The sequence below is a fragment of the Muscardinus avellanarius genome (assembly GCF_963383645.1).
Source record: "Muscardinus avellanarius genome assembly, chromosome: 1".
Classification (NCBI taxonomy): Eukaryota; Metazoa; Chordata; class Mammalia; order Rodentia; family Gliridae; genus Muscardinus; species Muscardinus avellanarius.
In genome coordinates, this window is record NC_137786.1 from 208,228,392 (window position 1) to 208,244,741 (window position 16,350).

The 16,350-nt window shown below is 48.0% G+C and overlaps 1 protein-coding gene across 1 annotated transcript in view; it reads right to left on the reverse strand.

The window, feature by feature from the left end:
* The window catches only part of ELF5 (E74 like ETS transcription factor 5), a gene marked incomplete at both ends in the record, with an annotated part of 43,189 nt that extends 27,781 nt beyond the window's left edge, over nucleotides 1–15,408 (reverse strand). The window contains one exon of the mRNA XM_080705998.1: nucleotides 15,332–15,408. Coding sequence (XP_080562124.1) covers nucleotides 15,332–15,387 — 56 coding nt within the window. The remainder of the gene's footprint in view (nucleotides 1–15,331) is intronic.
* Nucleotides 15,409–16,350: the final 942 nt, after the last annotated feature.

Genomic DNA, 16,350 nt, shown 5'->3' on the forward strand with positions numbered 1-16,350 from the left:
TCTGCCACCAGCAAGACAAAGGACATGGTGCCTGTCTCCTACTATACCCAGCTTGTTGAAGTTTTTCTTCTCCTTTTCCATCTCTCCTCCTTCTTCTTCTGGATGGAACCTAAAAGGCTTTCTACCTCCAAGCTATGCTCCAAGCACTTTTTAATTTTTATTTTGAAACAAATTCTCACTAAGTTGCTAAAGCTGACACCAAGCCTGTGATTCTCCTGTTTCAGCCTCCCAAGTACTGGGATTACAGGCAAGTGCCATTACACCCGACCCTGCTAAAAGTCCTTCATTTTTTCCATACTAGTGTGCTATACAGATATTTACAACCCTCCCTGAGCTCCTGTTCCCATTTATTTATTTATTTATTATTTATTATTTGTTAATTTATTTAGCGATAGTAGGGATTGATCTCAGGAGCATTCTACCTCTGAGCTATACCCCAGCCCTATTTTTTTTTCTTTATTTTGACACAGGGTCTCACTGAGTTGCAGAGGGCCTCAGTCAGTAGCTGAGGCTGACTGCAAAACTGCGATCCTCCTGTCTCAGCCTCCCCAGTACTGGGATTACAAGTGTGCGCCACCACGCCCTGCTTCCTCATCTTTAAAATAGGTATTTGAACACAAAATTCTCAGATTTTGTAAAATGTAGAGAGCTGGGCTAATACCAATGTTTATTCCTGTCATGGAGGGAAAGAAAATATCCACCACCATCAACATATCTAACATATCCGGCAACATCTGAGAAGAGACAACAACTCAACTAAAAACTCCTGCCAAGAATACTTCAAATTGTGAAAAAACATTCTCGCAGAGAACAGGAAGACGAAAGAATCAAGCCACTCGGAGGAGCGAGTAACACCTTCCCTGTGTCTTTAGGCTCAGTCCCCTCATCTGTAAAAGGAAGAAAACGTGCCTAATGATCTGGCGCAACATTTCCAACGCAGGAAATGCTCGCACACCCCTGGGGATGCGGGTCGCCCGCCTGTTTCAGGAGGGCGCTTGTGCTACCAGTGGCTGCCAGCAGGGGGCGAGCCCACCGAGAGCACAGTGGAAAAACCCCTCACCATTCTTTTCTGGAAGCATACTATCTGAGGGGGTGCTAGAAGGCAAAATGGGATTCCTCTAAACTCTATTGTACAGATGAATTCCTCAAAACACCCCAAACTATAATCAGGAGGGTCTCTGTATCAAGGAGGGGGTGGTGGTGATATCAAGCCAGTGGGGATTTGAACAGTGAGTCCGAGGTGGAGGACTCCCTTGAGGCTGAGTTGTTTTTTCTGTTGTTTGTAAAATCCAGCATCCCTTCCTAAAGGCAGCCCTGGGAGGGGTGGAGAGCGGAGCGCCTGCCTGCATACATCCTCTCTCAGTTCCCGTTGGCTCAGTTAAGGGATCCCGAGGGAGTGGGGGCTGGAGAGGAGGGGAGGGTGACCATGTAGCCCGAGGAGGCAAAAATGTCCCTCTTAGGCAAGCAGTCACATCTGAGTCAAACAGTTCCCGGAGAGGCACCGTGACTGCCTAGGGAAGGGGCTGGCGCAGGAGCTGGAGGTCGGCTAACGCACCCAGGCCCCGGGCTGAGCCTCTGAGCCCTCTGACACCCCTCGCAATCCATCCGCAAAGCAGAGAAAAGTTGCTTACTTGAGGACAGCGGTGGATAGGTCCAGAGACAAGGCTTCCAGAGCCAGAGAAGGCAGGCGCTCCCGGTACCAGCAGACAGTGGAAATAAAGGCACCTGTAGCCTTGTGACATAAGTAACACCCACAGACAGGTCCGTTTGGTTTTTCAGGTTTATGTACAGCCCCTTTGATGACGGTGACTTACAGTGTCACAGGGCTCCTGGGGAAGGGGGGGGGATGGTTTTCACATGCAGAAAGTTTACCTTTATCCTGCTTTTGTACCCAGCTTACCACCCCCCCTGGCCCAGGGGATTCAGTAAACAAGCAGAGAATTCTTGCCTCTGGGAGATTTGCGGGATGGAGCATTGGCTGCAGGGGAAACTCAGAAATGCAGCCCCGTGCTTGCCTGTGCTGCCTCCCTCCTGGGCGGCCTGTCCAGTGCCTCTGTCTGTATGCCACATCGCTCTCCCTCTGCCCTGTGTGATAGGAAGGCAGGCCGGTGGGCGGTAGTGGCTACAGGTACACAGGCTTTGCAGGTGACATGCCTTGAGATTCAAAATCCTGGGGATCCATCATTTTCTAGCTGAACAGTTGTGGGTAAGTTAGTGAGCCGGTCTGAGCTTCATCAGCCTAATGCAAGGAATGGCACCTATCTTTGGGCCGGTTGCAGGAGGTATTGCAGCAGGAAGCCCTTCATGAGCCGTCATGCTCACAGCATTTTCCTTCACAGAACACATTGATCAGAAATCCCCTTCTTCACCTTCTCTTCCAGTCTGCCCCTTCCACCTAGGGGAGGGGCCAGTCAGCTCGCGGGATCATCGCTGGGCCTTTTCACCCTGAGCACCAACACGGCCTTGGACACATGGGTTTGTTCAGCTTCTGACACAGGTAGACATAACAAGCCGGCTGGTGGCTCTCTCCCTTTCCTGTTCCCTGTTTTACAAGTGGAGAAGCGAAGAGCTGTAGGGTCTCAGCTTGTCCAAAGCTAATAGGCAGTTGGCGGGGGGCAGGGGCTGATATGGCTCCAGCCCTCAAGTGTCTTACTGAGAAAGGCCCACTTTGGACTTCCCCATGAGAGCAGAAGCTCAGCTTCGTGTATACGGAGAAATATAGAATCTAGGTCCTCTACGGGGCAACAGCTACAACCCTCTGTCTCTCACTCTTGCACCAAGCTTCTAGCATCTTGGGCAGCCAAGATGTTGTGTCCAAACTACAGACTCCAAGCTTTCAAGTGAAAGCAGGGACTGGTTGGTTGGGTTTTCTTGGGAACACTGGGCATTGGTACAAACACACATGGGGCCTGGAGAAACAAAAGGCGGTTCATTCAAGGATTCCGGTGTCATCATGGAAAAATTGTTGAAGAAAGATAAGGGGACGGCCTGCCTGGGCTGCTGACTTGGCTTCGCTGGCCTCGGGCAAGACAGGCAGCTTTTTCTGGGCTTGATTTTCTCCACTCGTAAAGGAGGAAGTGGGATTGGGATAGTGATTGTCAAACTGTGCCCTGAGGAACCCTGAGGGTCCCCCAGAACCCTTAGAGGACTGTTGGGGTGAGAGGTGTGGAGTGGAGTGGGCTTAGGCTCTCGATGCCTCTCCTTGCACTCAACAGGAGTGTCTCAGCTCGTCTACACATCTTCTGGCTAAGAGTTCATTTGAACAAATGACACTGCACACTTAAAAATGGTTTGTAAATGGCTGGGTGAGGTGGTCGCTGGGATTCCTGGAAGCGTTGACATTCTGTTACGTCTCTTCTTTCCAGTTGGTCTCCAGAGGCCCGCGGGAGTCCTCTGTGTGTGTGTTCCATTGTCAAGCCCGGTTCCTTCTTGTCACCGGTTTCTGAAATACTACGAATGTTTGGTCTCTACACATAAAAATTCTTCGCAGTGGAGATGTTTTTAGGAAAAGATATCAGTCTGGTCTGATTTTTAGAAAAGAGCTTTCTGGAGAAATTGATGCCTTCCTATGCATTCTATTTCAATTATTTGAGAGTGAAAAGATTCCTGGCAGTGGTGGTATATGACATGATTTTGTTTGTCTCATCATCCTGACTGGATAATACAGCATCTCCAGCGACCATGTGTTCAGTGACAGGCTTTTGGACCAGTGGATAAAAGGGATGATTAAGATAAAACTAAAATAAAAGAGGAATTTGACTCCCATTAAGTTTAACCATCACGTTTAAGCTCAGCTGGATTGGAATGGAGATCTTGGATGATCTCAAGCACTAAGCTTCTAAAAAGCGCACAGTAGCTATCAGATGGAGATAAGAGCTGGGCATCGGGATGAGAAAGAGGAGGCCAAAGGACGGGGATGGGGACAGGGTGGCAGAGGAGGGGATGGAGCATTCCAGAATTCCCAGTTTGCTCTCCTCTGGTATCTCCACCATATGGCAATAACAAGCAACTCTTCTGGGGCGTCTAATCCCAAGAAAACCACCAGACCAGCTCCAGTGGGGACTTTCTGGGCGTGAATTCCTTCTCTGGGATTTGCTGTCTGGGAGAGCTGGGAGTCCAGGGAAACACCTCTGCATTTCAGCTACGTCGTCTGCAATATGAGGAATACATCTCTTGTAGGGGGATGGGTTAAAACACGAGGCCGCAGAGAACCCTGGGTGTGGCTTATGTTTTGCCCTGTCCCATGCCGCTCATTAAATTCTCACGAATCTTCAATAAGGGAGTAACATCAGTTTATCAAGAGGATCATTTTATAGGTGAAGAAACAAAGGCATTGAGACATTTAGTAATTTGCTCATGGTCACACAGCCAACAAATGGTACAGCGAGTAATTTAGTCTAGACTGCCCACCTCCAGAGCCCGCCCTTTAACCTCTGTGCTACTCAGTTCCCCAGTGTTACTGGGCTAGTTCTTTGGGGAAGGGAGGAGGGACAACATATGTAGAGAGTGTCTACCATGCCCCAGGATTGTGCTGGACGGCTCATCTGTCTTACCTTGTGATTCTACACTATAATCCTTGGAAGTAGCTATCATTTCTCTTCCCTTCCCTTCCTTCCCCTCCCTCCTTCCCTTCCTCCTTCCCTTTCTTCCTCCCTCTTCTGTTCTTCCTTCCTTCCTTCTTTTCTTTCTTTCTACTGGGGATAGAACCCAGGGGCATTCTCCCTCCAAGTTACACCCTCAGCCCTATTTTTGTTGTTTTGAAATAGGGTCTTCCTAAGTTGCTGAGAAGCTCTCTAAATTGTTGAGGCTGGCTTTGAACCTGCGATCCTCCTGTCTCAGCCTCTCAGCCTCCCAAGTACTGGGATTATAAGTGTGTGTCACCATACCTGGTTCATTATTTCCTTTTTTTTTTTTTTTGTGGTACTGGGGAATGGAATCCAGGGGCATTCTAATCCTGAGCTACATGCCCAGCCCTATTATTTTTATTCTTTTTTTTTTTTTTTTGGTAGTGGGGTTCCTGGAAACCCTTCTACCTCTGGGATACACTCCCAGACCTATTTTTATTTGGAAACAGGGTCTCTTAAGCCAGCGTGGCTGGCTTCGAACCTGTGCTATCCTCCTGTCTCCATCTCCCAAGCGCGGGGATTATAAGCATATGCCACCATGCCCGGCTCTTTTTTTTTTTTTTTTTTGAAACAGAGTCTCACTGAGTTGCAAAGGGCCTCACTAAGTTGGTGAGGCTGTCCATGAACCGTGATCCTCCTGTCTCAGCCTCCCAAATGCTGGGATTACAAGTCTGCGCCACCACGCCTGGCTCATTATTTCCTTTTTAAGATGAAGAAACAGGTGCCGTGCTTGCTGAGGGCCACCCAGCTGATCAGCAGCTAGTCCTGGGTTGAACTCCAGCCTATTCAGTGTTAAGGCCACCGCGTAGAAGGAGCTCTGCGGGCTCTCTCTCGGCTCTGGCCGCAGCACTGGCCTCTCTGCACCCTCCCCTTTGCTGGCTCAAGGTCTGGCATCTCAGTCACTATCGGCACACTCTCTGTCAGCACAGAGTGGAGATCCCGGAGATTGTAGAGTGGAGGTCCTCATTGGACCTGGTGCTGGGGATGTTCTTGGAATAAAGAAGGCCCTCAGTGCTTACGTGCATCATGAAATTGCATGGCTTAAAGGACGTACCTGGACTGATCTGTGGGCTATGGAGGAACCCACCCAATTCCTAACTAGACACAGCAGGCCACATTTCCTAGAACCTTCCCTCCAGGCCAGCATTTGTTCTTTCCCCAAACCTTCACCCCAAGAGTCAGCACAGGCAAAAGTGAAGATAAAAAGAAATTTTAGCTGGGTGTAGTGGAGCATGCCTGTGATCCCAGTACTGGGGAGGCTGAGTCTGGAGGATTGAAGGTTTCAGGACAACCTTGGCAACCCAGTGAAACCCTCAGAAACTTAGTAAGACCTTTTTCAAAATAAAAAATAAAAAGGACTAGGTGTAGCTCAGAGGTAGAATGTCCCTGGGTTTTATCCCCAGTACCATAAAAGAAAATAAATAAATAAAATAAGGCTAGGGGTGTAGCCTGGAGGTAGAATGCCCCTGGGTTCTATCCCTAGTACCAAAACAAACAAACAAACAAAATAAAAAATAAAAGCTGGGCGTGGTGGTGCACTCTTGTAATCCCCGCACTTGGGAGGCGGAGACAGGAGGATCATACAGGTTCGAAGCCAGCCGTGCTGGCTTAAGAGACCACGTTTCCAAATTAAAAAATATAAAAAAATAGGTCTGGGAGTGTAGCCCGGAGGTAGAAGGGTTTCCAGGAACCCCATTACCACCAATAAAATAAAATAAAATAAAATAAATTAATAAAAAATAAAAAGGGCTGGGGGTGTAGTCTGGAGGTAGAACACCCCTGGGTTCAATCCCTAGTACCCTTCCCACACACAATGTTTAAGAAAACCCACAGAAGGTGCCATTAGGAAAGCTTTGCAGTGGAATGGTGAAATACGTAAGTTTTCAACTCAGTGTCCTGACTTTCTTATCGTAATAATATTTTTAGAAAAGAGTCCGTTGGAGCCAGGTGCAGTGGTACACGCCTGTAATCCCAGTGAGTCCAGAGGCTGAGACGAAAGGATCACAAGTTTGAGATCAGCCCGGGCAATTTATCAAGGCTCTGCCTCAAAATAAACTATAAAAAAGGGCTGAAGATACAGCTCAGCGGTAGAGCACCCCTAGATTCAATGTCTAGTAACGAGGGGGAGAGAATCATTGAACAAATGACTTCTTTTTTTTTTTTTTTTTTTTTTTTTGCAGTACTGGGGTTTAAATCCAGGGGCTTTCTACCTCTGAGCTATACTCCCGGCCCTATTTTTTATTATTTATTTTGAAACAGGGTCTCACTAAGTTGCGAGGGCCTCACTAAGTAGGTGAGGCTGGCCGCAAACCTGCAATCCTCCTGTCTCAGCCTCCCAAGTACTGGGATTACAAGTGTGTGCCACCATGCCCGGAATAACATTTTTTCCCTATGTTCTTTTGGCTCAAAAATTTTTTTTTCAGTACTGGGGATGAAACCCAGGGGCATTCTACCTCTAAGCTACACCCCCAGCCCTCTTTTTTATTCTTTATTTTGAAACAGGGTCTCACTGAGTTGCAAAGGGCCTCACTAAGTAGCTGAGGCTGTTCTTGAACCAAGATCCTTTTGTCTCAGCCTCCCAAATGCTGGGATTACAAGTGTGCACCACCACACCCGGCTTGGCTCAAATTTTTTTAGGAGGAAAAGTTTTCTGCCAGTTGATGCATGTGAGAACAAACTCCTGACACCTCGAGACGTTAGGCAAAGCATTGATTTCTTGGGGTCTCAGCTTCCTCATCTGTAAAGGACCTGCCGTGATTCCTGGTGCATGGTCAATTTTAATAAGTGGCAGTTATCATAATGAGTTATGGAAAAATTGGCAGATGTTGAGATCCCAGACCCGCAAGCATTACCATACTGAGTAGGATAATGTTGCTCTTCTACAACAAATAATCAGCTGCCATTTGCGGGGCATTTACTAGGTACCAGGAACTGTCTAGGCATGCTATGTGTATTAAGTCATTTAATTCTTACAGCATTCCTCCCAGGCAGGTATCATTACCATCACCTACAATTTGCTGATGAGGAAACAGGGATAGAGAGTTCAAGGAACTTGCCCCACCTCACACAGCTGGTAGAAGTCAAAGCAGGATTGGAACCCAGGCAGGCTGGGAGCAGAGTCCATTAGATACACCATCTGCCTCTCACTTTGGCACTTCTGGGGGAAGCAGAATCCAGGCTGAAGAGTTAACAGTGTTCTTAGCCAGCCCAGATTGCTGGCAGGACCCAGGAAGGCAAAGATTTGGGGTCCTTAAATGCCTGGCATGGATGTGAGTACAAATAGGTGCTTAAGCAATTCTTGTTGGTAGATTGTGTTTGCTCAGATTTCTTTTTTTGGCTTTATTTTCTTTTTGGGTATCCTTCCCCATCCTATTCTACCCAATTCGCCCTCTATCTGTTCATGCTGTTCATACTCCTGGCCGGGAGCCCCAGTGGGTTGGAGAGCAACAGTGAGGTGGTTACCCTCATAAATCGCCTTTCTTGGCTTGGGACCTTCAGGAAGTAAGGGATCTCTGTGTTATTTCCATCACGGAAGGCAGAACGGAGGTCAAATGATGGCAAAATCAGTGGTTGGCAGCAACATGATGAAAATGAAAAGTACTGTTATGAATAATGACAAAATTTGATTTTGGTAGGATCAGCACTGGAACAAGACTGATTGTGCAGTCACAAGGTTTCATTACGATGTTTGTGAAATAGCTGACTGGACTGGATGACTACATTTCAGATCTCCCTTTCTTGAAGCAAAGATTTTGGAATTCAGTGTATTAAAGACTTCTGTTTGGAGTCAGACCCATGAATCTGAAGCAGTATCAGCTGCAGAGAAGCATGGATCTGAGAGGCTCAGTCAAGGAAGCCCCTCTCAAGGGAAGGATTGTGTGTGGTACTGGGGACTGAATCCAGGGGCATTCTACCTCCAAGCTCCACCTAAGCCCTTTCTTATTTTTCATTTTGAAACAGACTCTTGCCAGGTTGTGGAGAGTCTTGCTACATTGCTGAGGCTGTACTTGAACCCACAATTTTCCTGTCACAGCCTCCCAAGTACTGGGATTACAGGTATATGCCATCATTTCCAGCTAAGAGAAGGATCCCCAGAGACAGACTTTTTCTATTAAACATCAACTCCCTGACATGCACGAGGCTTGCTTTCTGAGTGAGCTATTTAGTGCGACTGTCTGAGAAACAGATGTCCTTAATTTCTGTGACCAGTCCACAGTGTTTAGAGGATGGGGAGGTACCAATGGTGTCACCCTTGAAGTGTCTGGTAGTGAATGGGCCTGTCCCTTCAGCCATGGCTAATGAGCCCAATTAATTTGGAAGCCACACTAATAAAGGTTATCAACAGATAATCAATTATACATTCATTAAAGACTCGATCTCCCCACAGGCAAGCTAACACTGCACTTCCCAACCTGGTTGCTCACCAGCAGAGTGGGAGCCATTGCTCCTGTAGTCTGAAAAGACCCATGACCCCGCTGGCTTTCCTACCCCAGACCAAACTCTTGCTCCTGTAACTGTTACCCAGAGGCGAGTCCTTGGTCACAAGATGGGGTACAGGGTGTGAGGATGGAGGGTGGAGGTTGAGGAAGGATGATGGGGGACAGTTTATGATTGGATCCATGAGTCTCTGCCCTCATCAGTTCACCTAATGCTGCTTCCGAGAGGCTGCTGATTGTATTCTTTACGTCTCTTGATTTAAATCATAATCTTGGAGAGGGAAAATGATGTTAAATGTTAATGATGTTATGAAGCTTATCCTGATTTCAGAACTGTTAACATTTGAATTTGGTAAATATCAAATCCCCCAATAAATAGAATAGTATTAGTATTAGATTCATAAATGATAGGACTATAAGAAAGAATGAGACCTAGTTATGGTCTTCAAGGAACAAATGCCCTAACAAAGAATTCAAGAGGAAATCTTTACAGGCAGTATATAACTTCAAGGCAAATTTTGAGTAAGGAGTCTGTAGGACTTCCAAGAGAGGGAAGTCAGTAAGGACTGAAAGAGAAAAAATTTCTTGTGGGATTTATTATTCGAGGTTAAGAAGGATTGGGCTGACCTGCTAAAAATGGATGCTTATTATGTGCCAAGCTCAACAACTGTAGGAGTGGGGCTGTCATTATCCCCATTTTACAGAAGAGGAAACTGAGGCTCAAAGAGCTTCAGTAATTTGCCTAAGGTCATACACCTGAGTAGCAGGGCCAGGATTCCATTTTAGGACCTGACTCAAAGCCCAGGCCACTGACCACTGAGCTGTGGGGTGTCCGGGTGAGCGGAGGGGACACTGGAGGAGCAGGGGAGGGGGGACACGTATGGCTAACCCAGGTGCCTCCTATTCATGCAGAGTTGCTCAGCCTTGCCTGCCACCGTGCGGCAGCCCTGGCTAAGTTCTGATTCATGGTACTTTAATGAACAAGGGGGTCTCTGGCCAGTCAGTGGGGACCTCAATTTTCAAGAAGCCTTGGATTTTGTTGCTTTTCAGGGGTGAGCATTTTTAGGGCAGCAAACTGAGACTGAATAACAATCTTTGATTCCTCTCTTACTCTTGCCCCAATTTTTAAACCCCCCCCCAATAGTCATGCTGTTGTTTCTTATGGAGGTTGTTGGTTGGATTTTTTTTCCCCATTGATTCCAAAATGATATATATTTTTTTACCATGCCTTTGCAATCTTTTTCTGTCTCCCCCAGCTTCATTTGCCACTAAAAAAATTCAATGGTCTATATTATTATTATTATTATTGTTATTATTATTTGGTACTGGGGTTCCTGGAAGCCCTTCTACCTTCAGGCTATGCTCCCAGACCTATTTTTATGCTTTTTTATTTGGAAACAGGGTCTCTTAAGCCAGTGTGGCTGGCTTCGAACCTGTGCGATCCTCCTGTCTCCGTCTCCCAAGCGCGGGGATGACAAGCGTGCACCACCACGCCCGGCCCAAAGGTTTAAATTACACTCTAAAATTCCCCAAGATTGGTTCTGCTCAGAAACTAATTTGGAAAATTGATCTGTGTTGAGAACACAGAATGGTATAAGAATGAAGGCATTGTGATTTTAAAAACTCTTATGTTGGGACTACTTGGAAGGCCGAGACAGGAAGATCGCAGGTTCAAGGCCAGCTCTAGCAACTTAATGAGACCCTCATCAACATAGTGAGACCCTGTTTCAAAATAAAAATAAAAAATAAAAAAGGCCGGGGGTATGTCTTGGAGGTAGGAGGTACTGGGTTCAGCCTCCAGTACCCTGCCAAAATTATGAAGTTTTCTGATATATTAGCTTATCACGGTGTGTCATCATATCCCAAGAGGGATTCAGTGATCTCCAGTACTGATAAGTCTGAGGGGAAAGCCCTTTAAGTTGGGAAGCTACCTAGTCTTACCACGAGGTTTGCATCAACATGGACTTGTTGTCTTGAAGCTTGCAAACCTGGGGAGATTCCTCTTAGGAACTTGACTGTCCCCACCATGACGTCCAGGGACCACAGTTTCAAGTGTTCTCACGGAGCATTGGGAGTTTCAGACAGGTGACTTCAAAGTCCTCAACTCCACTCTCACCCAATCCCTTTTTATGAAACTAGGTTTTAATTCCTTCTCAGTGTATGAAGGTGGATGGGAGGGAAATCAGTTTCATTTTGAGTTGACAGCCATCCGTTTGGTTCCCAGGAACCGGTGAGATGTGGGCTGAACATTTCCAGGTGATCCAGTAATTAAACAGATAACCGTAGTGTTGCTAAGAAGGAGCCGGGGGCAGCTCACCCAGTGCGGTGTGCGTGTATGTCTCTATCACTTTGAACTTTGATATGATATGAGACTACAATTTGCCAATGAAAGTATATTACAATAAACAAAAAGAATTAAAAAATAAAAAATGAGAAGGCCATGACAGAGTATCTAGTAATAGAAAGAGCACTGAGTTTTTTGAGTCTGCTAGATGTGGGTTTAAATCTTAGTTCTCACTTGGTAGCCAAGTTACTTATTTTTTGAGCCTTATTTATCCCACCTGGAAATAAATGATCATTTCACAGAGCTTTGGTGACAATTTAAGAGATCATATAAGAACTACTTATCCCAGTGCCTGGCATATTAAATACTCAGTAAATTATTATAATTGCAATAATAATAAAATATTATCAAACCTAAGTCTCAGTTTTGGCAAAATAAGAATAGTATTAGCTGCTCCCTAGATCAATTGAAATAATACAATAAATACATTCGGTACATAGTAAATACTCATGCATCTGTGCGTTTTTATTTTCTTATCCAGAACTCCTCAAAAGCTTATCAGTTAGGAAGTCGCTCTACTTGGCCAGTTAGCCTTAATTAGCTTAAGTGGAAGAATTTCATACGATATTTATTCTTTTACTCAAAAATTTCTTTTTTTTTTCCTTCTTTTTTTTTTGTGATACTGGGGATGGAACCCTTCTACCTCTGGGCTACACTCCCAGACCTATTTTATATTTTTTATTTGGAAACAGGGTCTCTTAAGCCAGCGAGGCTGGCTTCGAACCTGTGCCACCCTCCTGTCTCCACCTCCCCAGCGCGGGGATTACAAGCGTGTGCCACCATGCCGGACTAAAATTTTCTTTTTTGTATATGGGCTCTGACGTGTCCTTGTGGGAGCAATGAAGGTCCTGGAATCCCAGCAGACCACTAGAGTAGCCAACAGATCTGCTGTGTGGCTGTGAGGCGCGTAGCTGGCCCCAGGGACATCCTTCTGCCCAGGCCCGATGGGTGGGGCGGCGCCCTGGGAGGAGAATGAATACTGCCAGCCTCTAGGGGAAAGAAGTAGCCCCTTGGATTAACTGGCTTTCCGGTTCTGTCTCCCCAATGTTGCTGCGGACACTTTGAGCAAAGTTCAAGACAGAGGGCAGATTTTGCACACGGCCCTCTTTTGCAGGGCGGGGACAGTTTGGGTCAAATGTTCCAGTTGAAGTGAGTGACAGGTTGAGCAACCAGCCGGCACACGCGGGCAGGCGGCTGTACATTGAGAGGGCGGGTCTAGGCACCTCAAGCTTAGAACAGACCAAGAGGCAAGGGTGGAGGTGACAGGGCGGGCGCCGAGCCTGCTCCACAGTCTCAGGGTAGATGCTCGGGCCCCTCAGCCTCAAGTTAGGGGACCCCGCCTTAGCGCATTCCCCAGAACTCACCTCCCTTCTGATGCTAACCCAGTTTAAGTCAGACTTGGGGAGCCGGCTTCAGTGTTTGGGCTCCACAAATTGATTCCTCCTACCCAGAGCTGAGTGGTGTGGACACGGGGTCAGACCACGCAATGCTGAGCAGCAGCCTTGCCCTTCCAGGGCCCCTCGGAATAGACAGAATGCTATAAAACAGCTTAACACAAACCAAGATTGTTCTGGAGACAAAATCTAAACATTCAGCTGACAGTTACTGGCCAAAGAGAGGACTTGCAGGTGGAATTTGCAAACTGGGAGCGCTGTGGTCCTCAGCTAAGTACACACATGAGAAGTCTTTCTGGGAGAGTAAGGGGGATGATAAGCTCAAGGTGTAGTGGAGAAATGATGTTCAGCCTTGGAGACTGAACCAGGGACATTTTACTTCTGAGTACCCTAACCCTAGCTTCCTCCCCCCCTTTTAATTTTGTTTCGAAACGGGGTCTTGCTACGTTGCCAAGAGTCTCACTACATGGCTCAGGCCTTCTTTGAACCTGTAGTTTTCCTGTCTCAGCCTCCAAAGTACTGGGATCATAGGTGTGCTCCACCATGCCTGGCATGAGCATGATTTTAAGTGCAGCTGCCTGACCATAGGTAAACACACCCTTGCCCCCGCGCCACTGTATACGCTTCCACCTGTCCTGCACAGACCCCACCTGGCAGGTAGGCGTAACTCGCAGCCACAGTCCCCTTGTATCTGTCACACTCTCTCCATAGACACTCTGTCCTCCATCACGGAGACCATCACACACGATGCACATCCTGCCCCCCTCTCCCACGCACACATTATACACACAGCCATCAGATAAACACAGTCCCCTTAGGAAGCTGATTAATAAAACTATTTTATCTGTAATTACACTTGACTGATAATAATGTCCTCAGAGCCTGCACGGTCAGATCGGCTCAGATTGTAACGTCCAGATTAGCGCTGAACTCCCTTTGAACTCTGGCCATGCTGCTGGTCTCTCCGGCTCAGAGATTGCAGATGGCTCTAGGTGGCTGCACCCCATGGAACCCAGAGGATAAGTAGAATTCCAGCTCTCCTAGCGACTCTTTTCTGTCCGGGCCTATACAGATGATATCTCTGAAAATACCATGGCCCCAAATCAGGAGGAAGGCCCCAGTCAAAGGGCCTCTCTTGCCCACCATCTTGGACCTCACTGAATCTACTTTCAAACCAAAGCTCCATCTCAGACTCCAAGAGGAAGCTGCTTTGAAGGCTCTCTTGAAGTCTGACACTTGAAAAGGGACAGTCTGGGGAGGCTGAGACAGGAGGATCGCAGATTTGAGGGCAGCCTCAGCAATGTAGTGAGACTTTCAGGAACCTAGCAAGACTGTTTCAAGATAAAAAAAAAAACAAAAAATAGGGCTGGAGGTACCACATTTAAAAAAAAAAAAAAAAAAGAAGGAAAGAAAGGAATAGGAGGAGAGGAAGAATATAATTCCTGTGTCCTAGGCTCTTAGGGGCGGTCTCCAGTGAGCCATAATTAACTCTTTCAAGTCTTCACTGTGTCCTGCGAATAGTAAAATACCTGATTCTTTATGATGTAATGCTGAATGGAGGAGGCCTCTCGGACTAATTACATGTTGGAATGAGGTTAACGACATGCCAGAGATTCTTTGCGCTGCTCCGCTGACATTGACAAGTCACTTGGTAACACGCTAGGGCTAAAGACTAACTGCTTTTAAACAGGGCAGGGCTGGAAATTGAGCCACCTGGGCCTCTGACACCTTCTGTCATTCAGCAGTCCTTGCCCTGTCTCCCCAAGTTTTCAGAGTTTAAGAGATCCTGATTTTAAGCTGCCATGGAATACCAAGGGCTTGGAGATTTGGATTGACATTCTCCTCAGTCTCAGCTCTACCTTATGCATTTTCCAGTGGCTGAATTTAGCTAAGAGAAAACAAAACAAAACTGCTGACTGCCTAGGCAGATGCTTTCCGGCCAAGCAAAAAGTGATGCCTGTGTCCATAAGCCAAACCTGCATCCCTATAACCAACCGGCTCACAGTGAGATGCCCAACGCACGGAACGAGTTCTGATTCCAGCCGACGAGAGAGCTCAGCGTTCTGCTCCCATTCTGCAGATCAGCGCACGAGCATCTCAAAGTCACACAAGCACACCCCGCAGCTGCTCCTGTCCAGCCTTCTACCCAGGGCCCGGCCTGGCTTGAGTCACTCCAGAGCCATCTCTCTCTCCCGGGGACTCTGTCCAGCCCACACTCAAATGCAGCTTTGTTCAATTCCCGACATTCCCTCTCTGGATGAGATGGGGTATAAATGAATCTCCCAGGCGGGCTGGAGGGGACCAAAAGCAGCCACAAGAGACCGAGGGTCATCGACCCTTCGGAGGGCTTATGGGGGCTGGCTGGCAGGCTGAGTGTGTGCACTGGAGCCTCGAGTGAGTTTGCCTGGGCACTTGCTGGGGGAATCCACCTCCTCTGTCTTCTGAGTGGACAGCTCTGCCAACCGCACACCGCTGCTCCCTTTGCCCCCGGCCTCTCTGCTCCCGGCATGCTGGGACACGCGCAGTACCCACCTCAGCTCATTCGTCCCACCAGGCTGGGCCGGAGTCGGGTCCTCCAGCGTCGTCATCACCCCGGCCTGCGATGGCCCCGGCTGGACCGGCCCCTCCTCCTCAGCCAGGACACTGCATGGCTGCCTCCAGGCAGGTGACACCTCCTCTGGGTGTCCCGGCCCCGAGCAGCCTCCCAGGTGCAGCAGGGTCCTGGAACAGCAGCTGGCAGCGGGCTCGTCCACCTCCACAATGCCCAGGTGTCAGCAGGGGGTTAGGCGAGGCTCTGGCTTCCACAGGAGGTTCATAGGAGAGAGCCAGAGAGCCGGAGACAGACGCCACGCTCTACCTGCACCCAGCTGCCCGGCCTGTGGTCTCTGGGAGGCGAGGCTCGGCGTCCAGAGCAGCCAAGGAGAAATGTGTCAGACAGAGCTTGTCAGCACCTCAGCACCCTGCCAAACAGTAATTATCTAAGCCTCGTGCCACCCAGGAGAGGGAGGGCAATATTTTTATCCCCATTTTATAGAAGGGTAAGTGGAGGCCCAGGGAAGTCAGACAACCACTTTAGCCAGTCAGTCAGAGGCTAAACTTGGCCCTGAGGGGAGCTGACTCAGAGGTTACCACGGGAGCTTGGGTGAAGCTGGGCCTTTGGGGACAGCCACAGGCAGCTTGGCTTCATGGCAGCCAGGGGTTCTGATGGTGGTGGAAAACTTCTGCCCTTCTTGGGGCTGAGCAGGAGGCTCCATAGTGGTTCTCTTATCTCTGCCAATCTGATTGGCTTGGCAATTGTCTAGAACACAGTCACCTTCCTGCATCCCCCGAGGAAGCAGCAGCCTTCCTGGAGGAAGGCTGGAGACACTGCATGAAACAAACTTTCTGTAGGCAGCCAGGTTAGGAGGAACTGCCGTCCACAGTCCCTGCTTGGCATCCACAAAGTACGTTAGCCTATTAACAGCTCGGAGATGTCTCCCAGAGAGGGAACCGGTTCAATTTTGCCTAACACTGTATTTCCCATACATCTTTGGGAAACTTTTTCTAGTAAC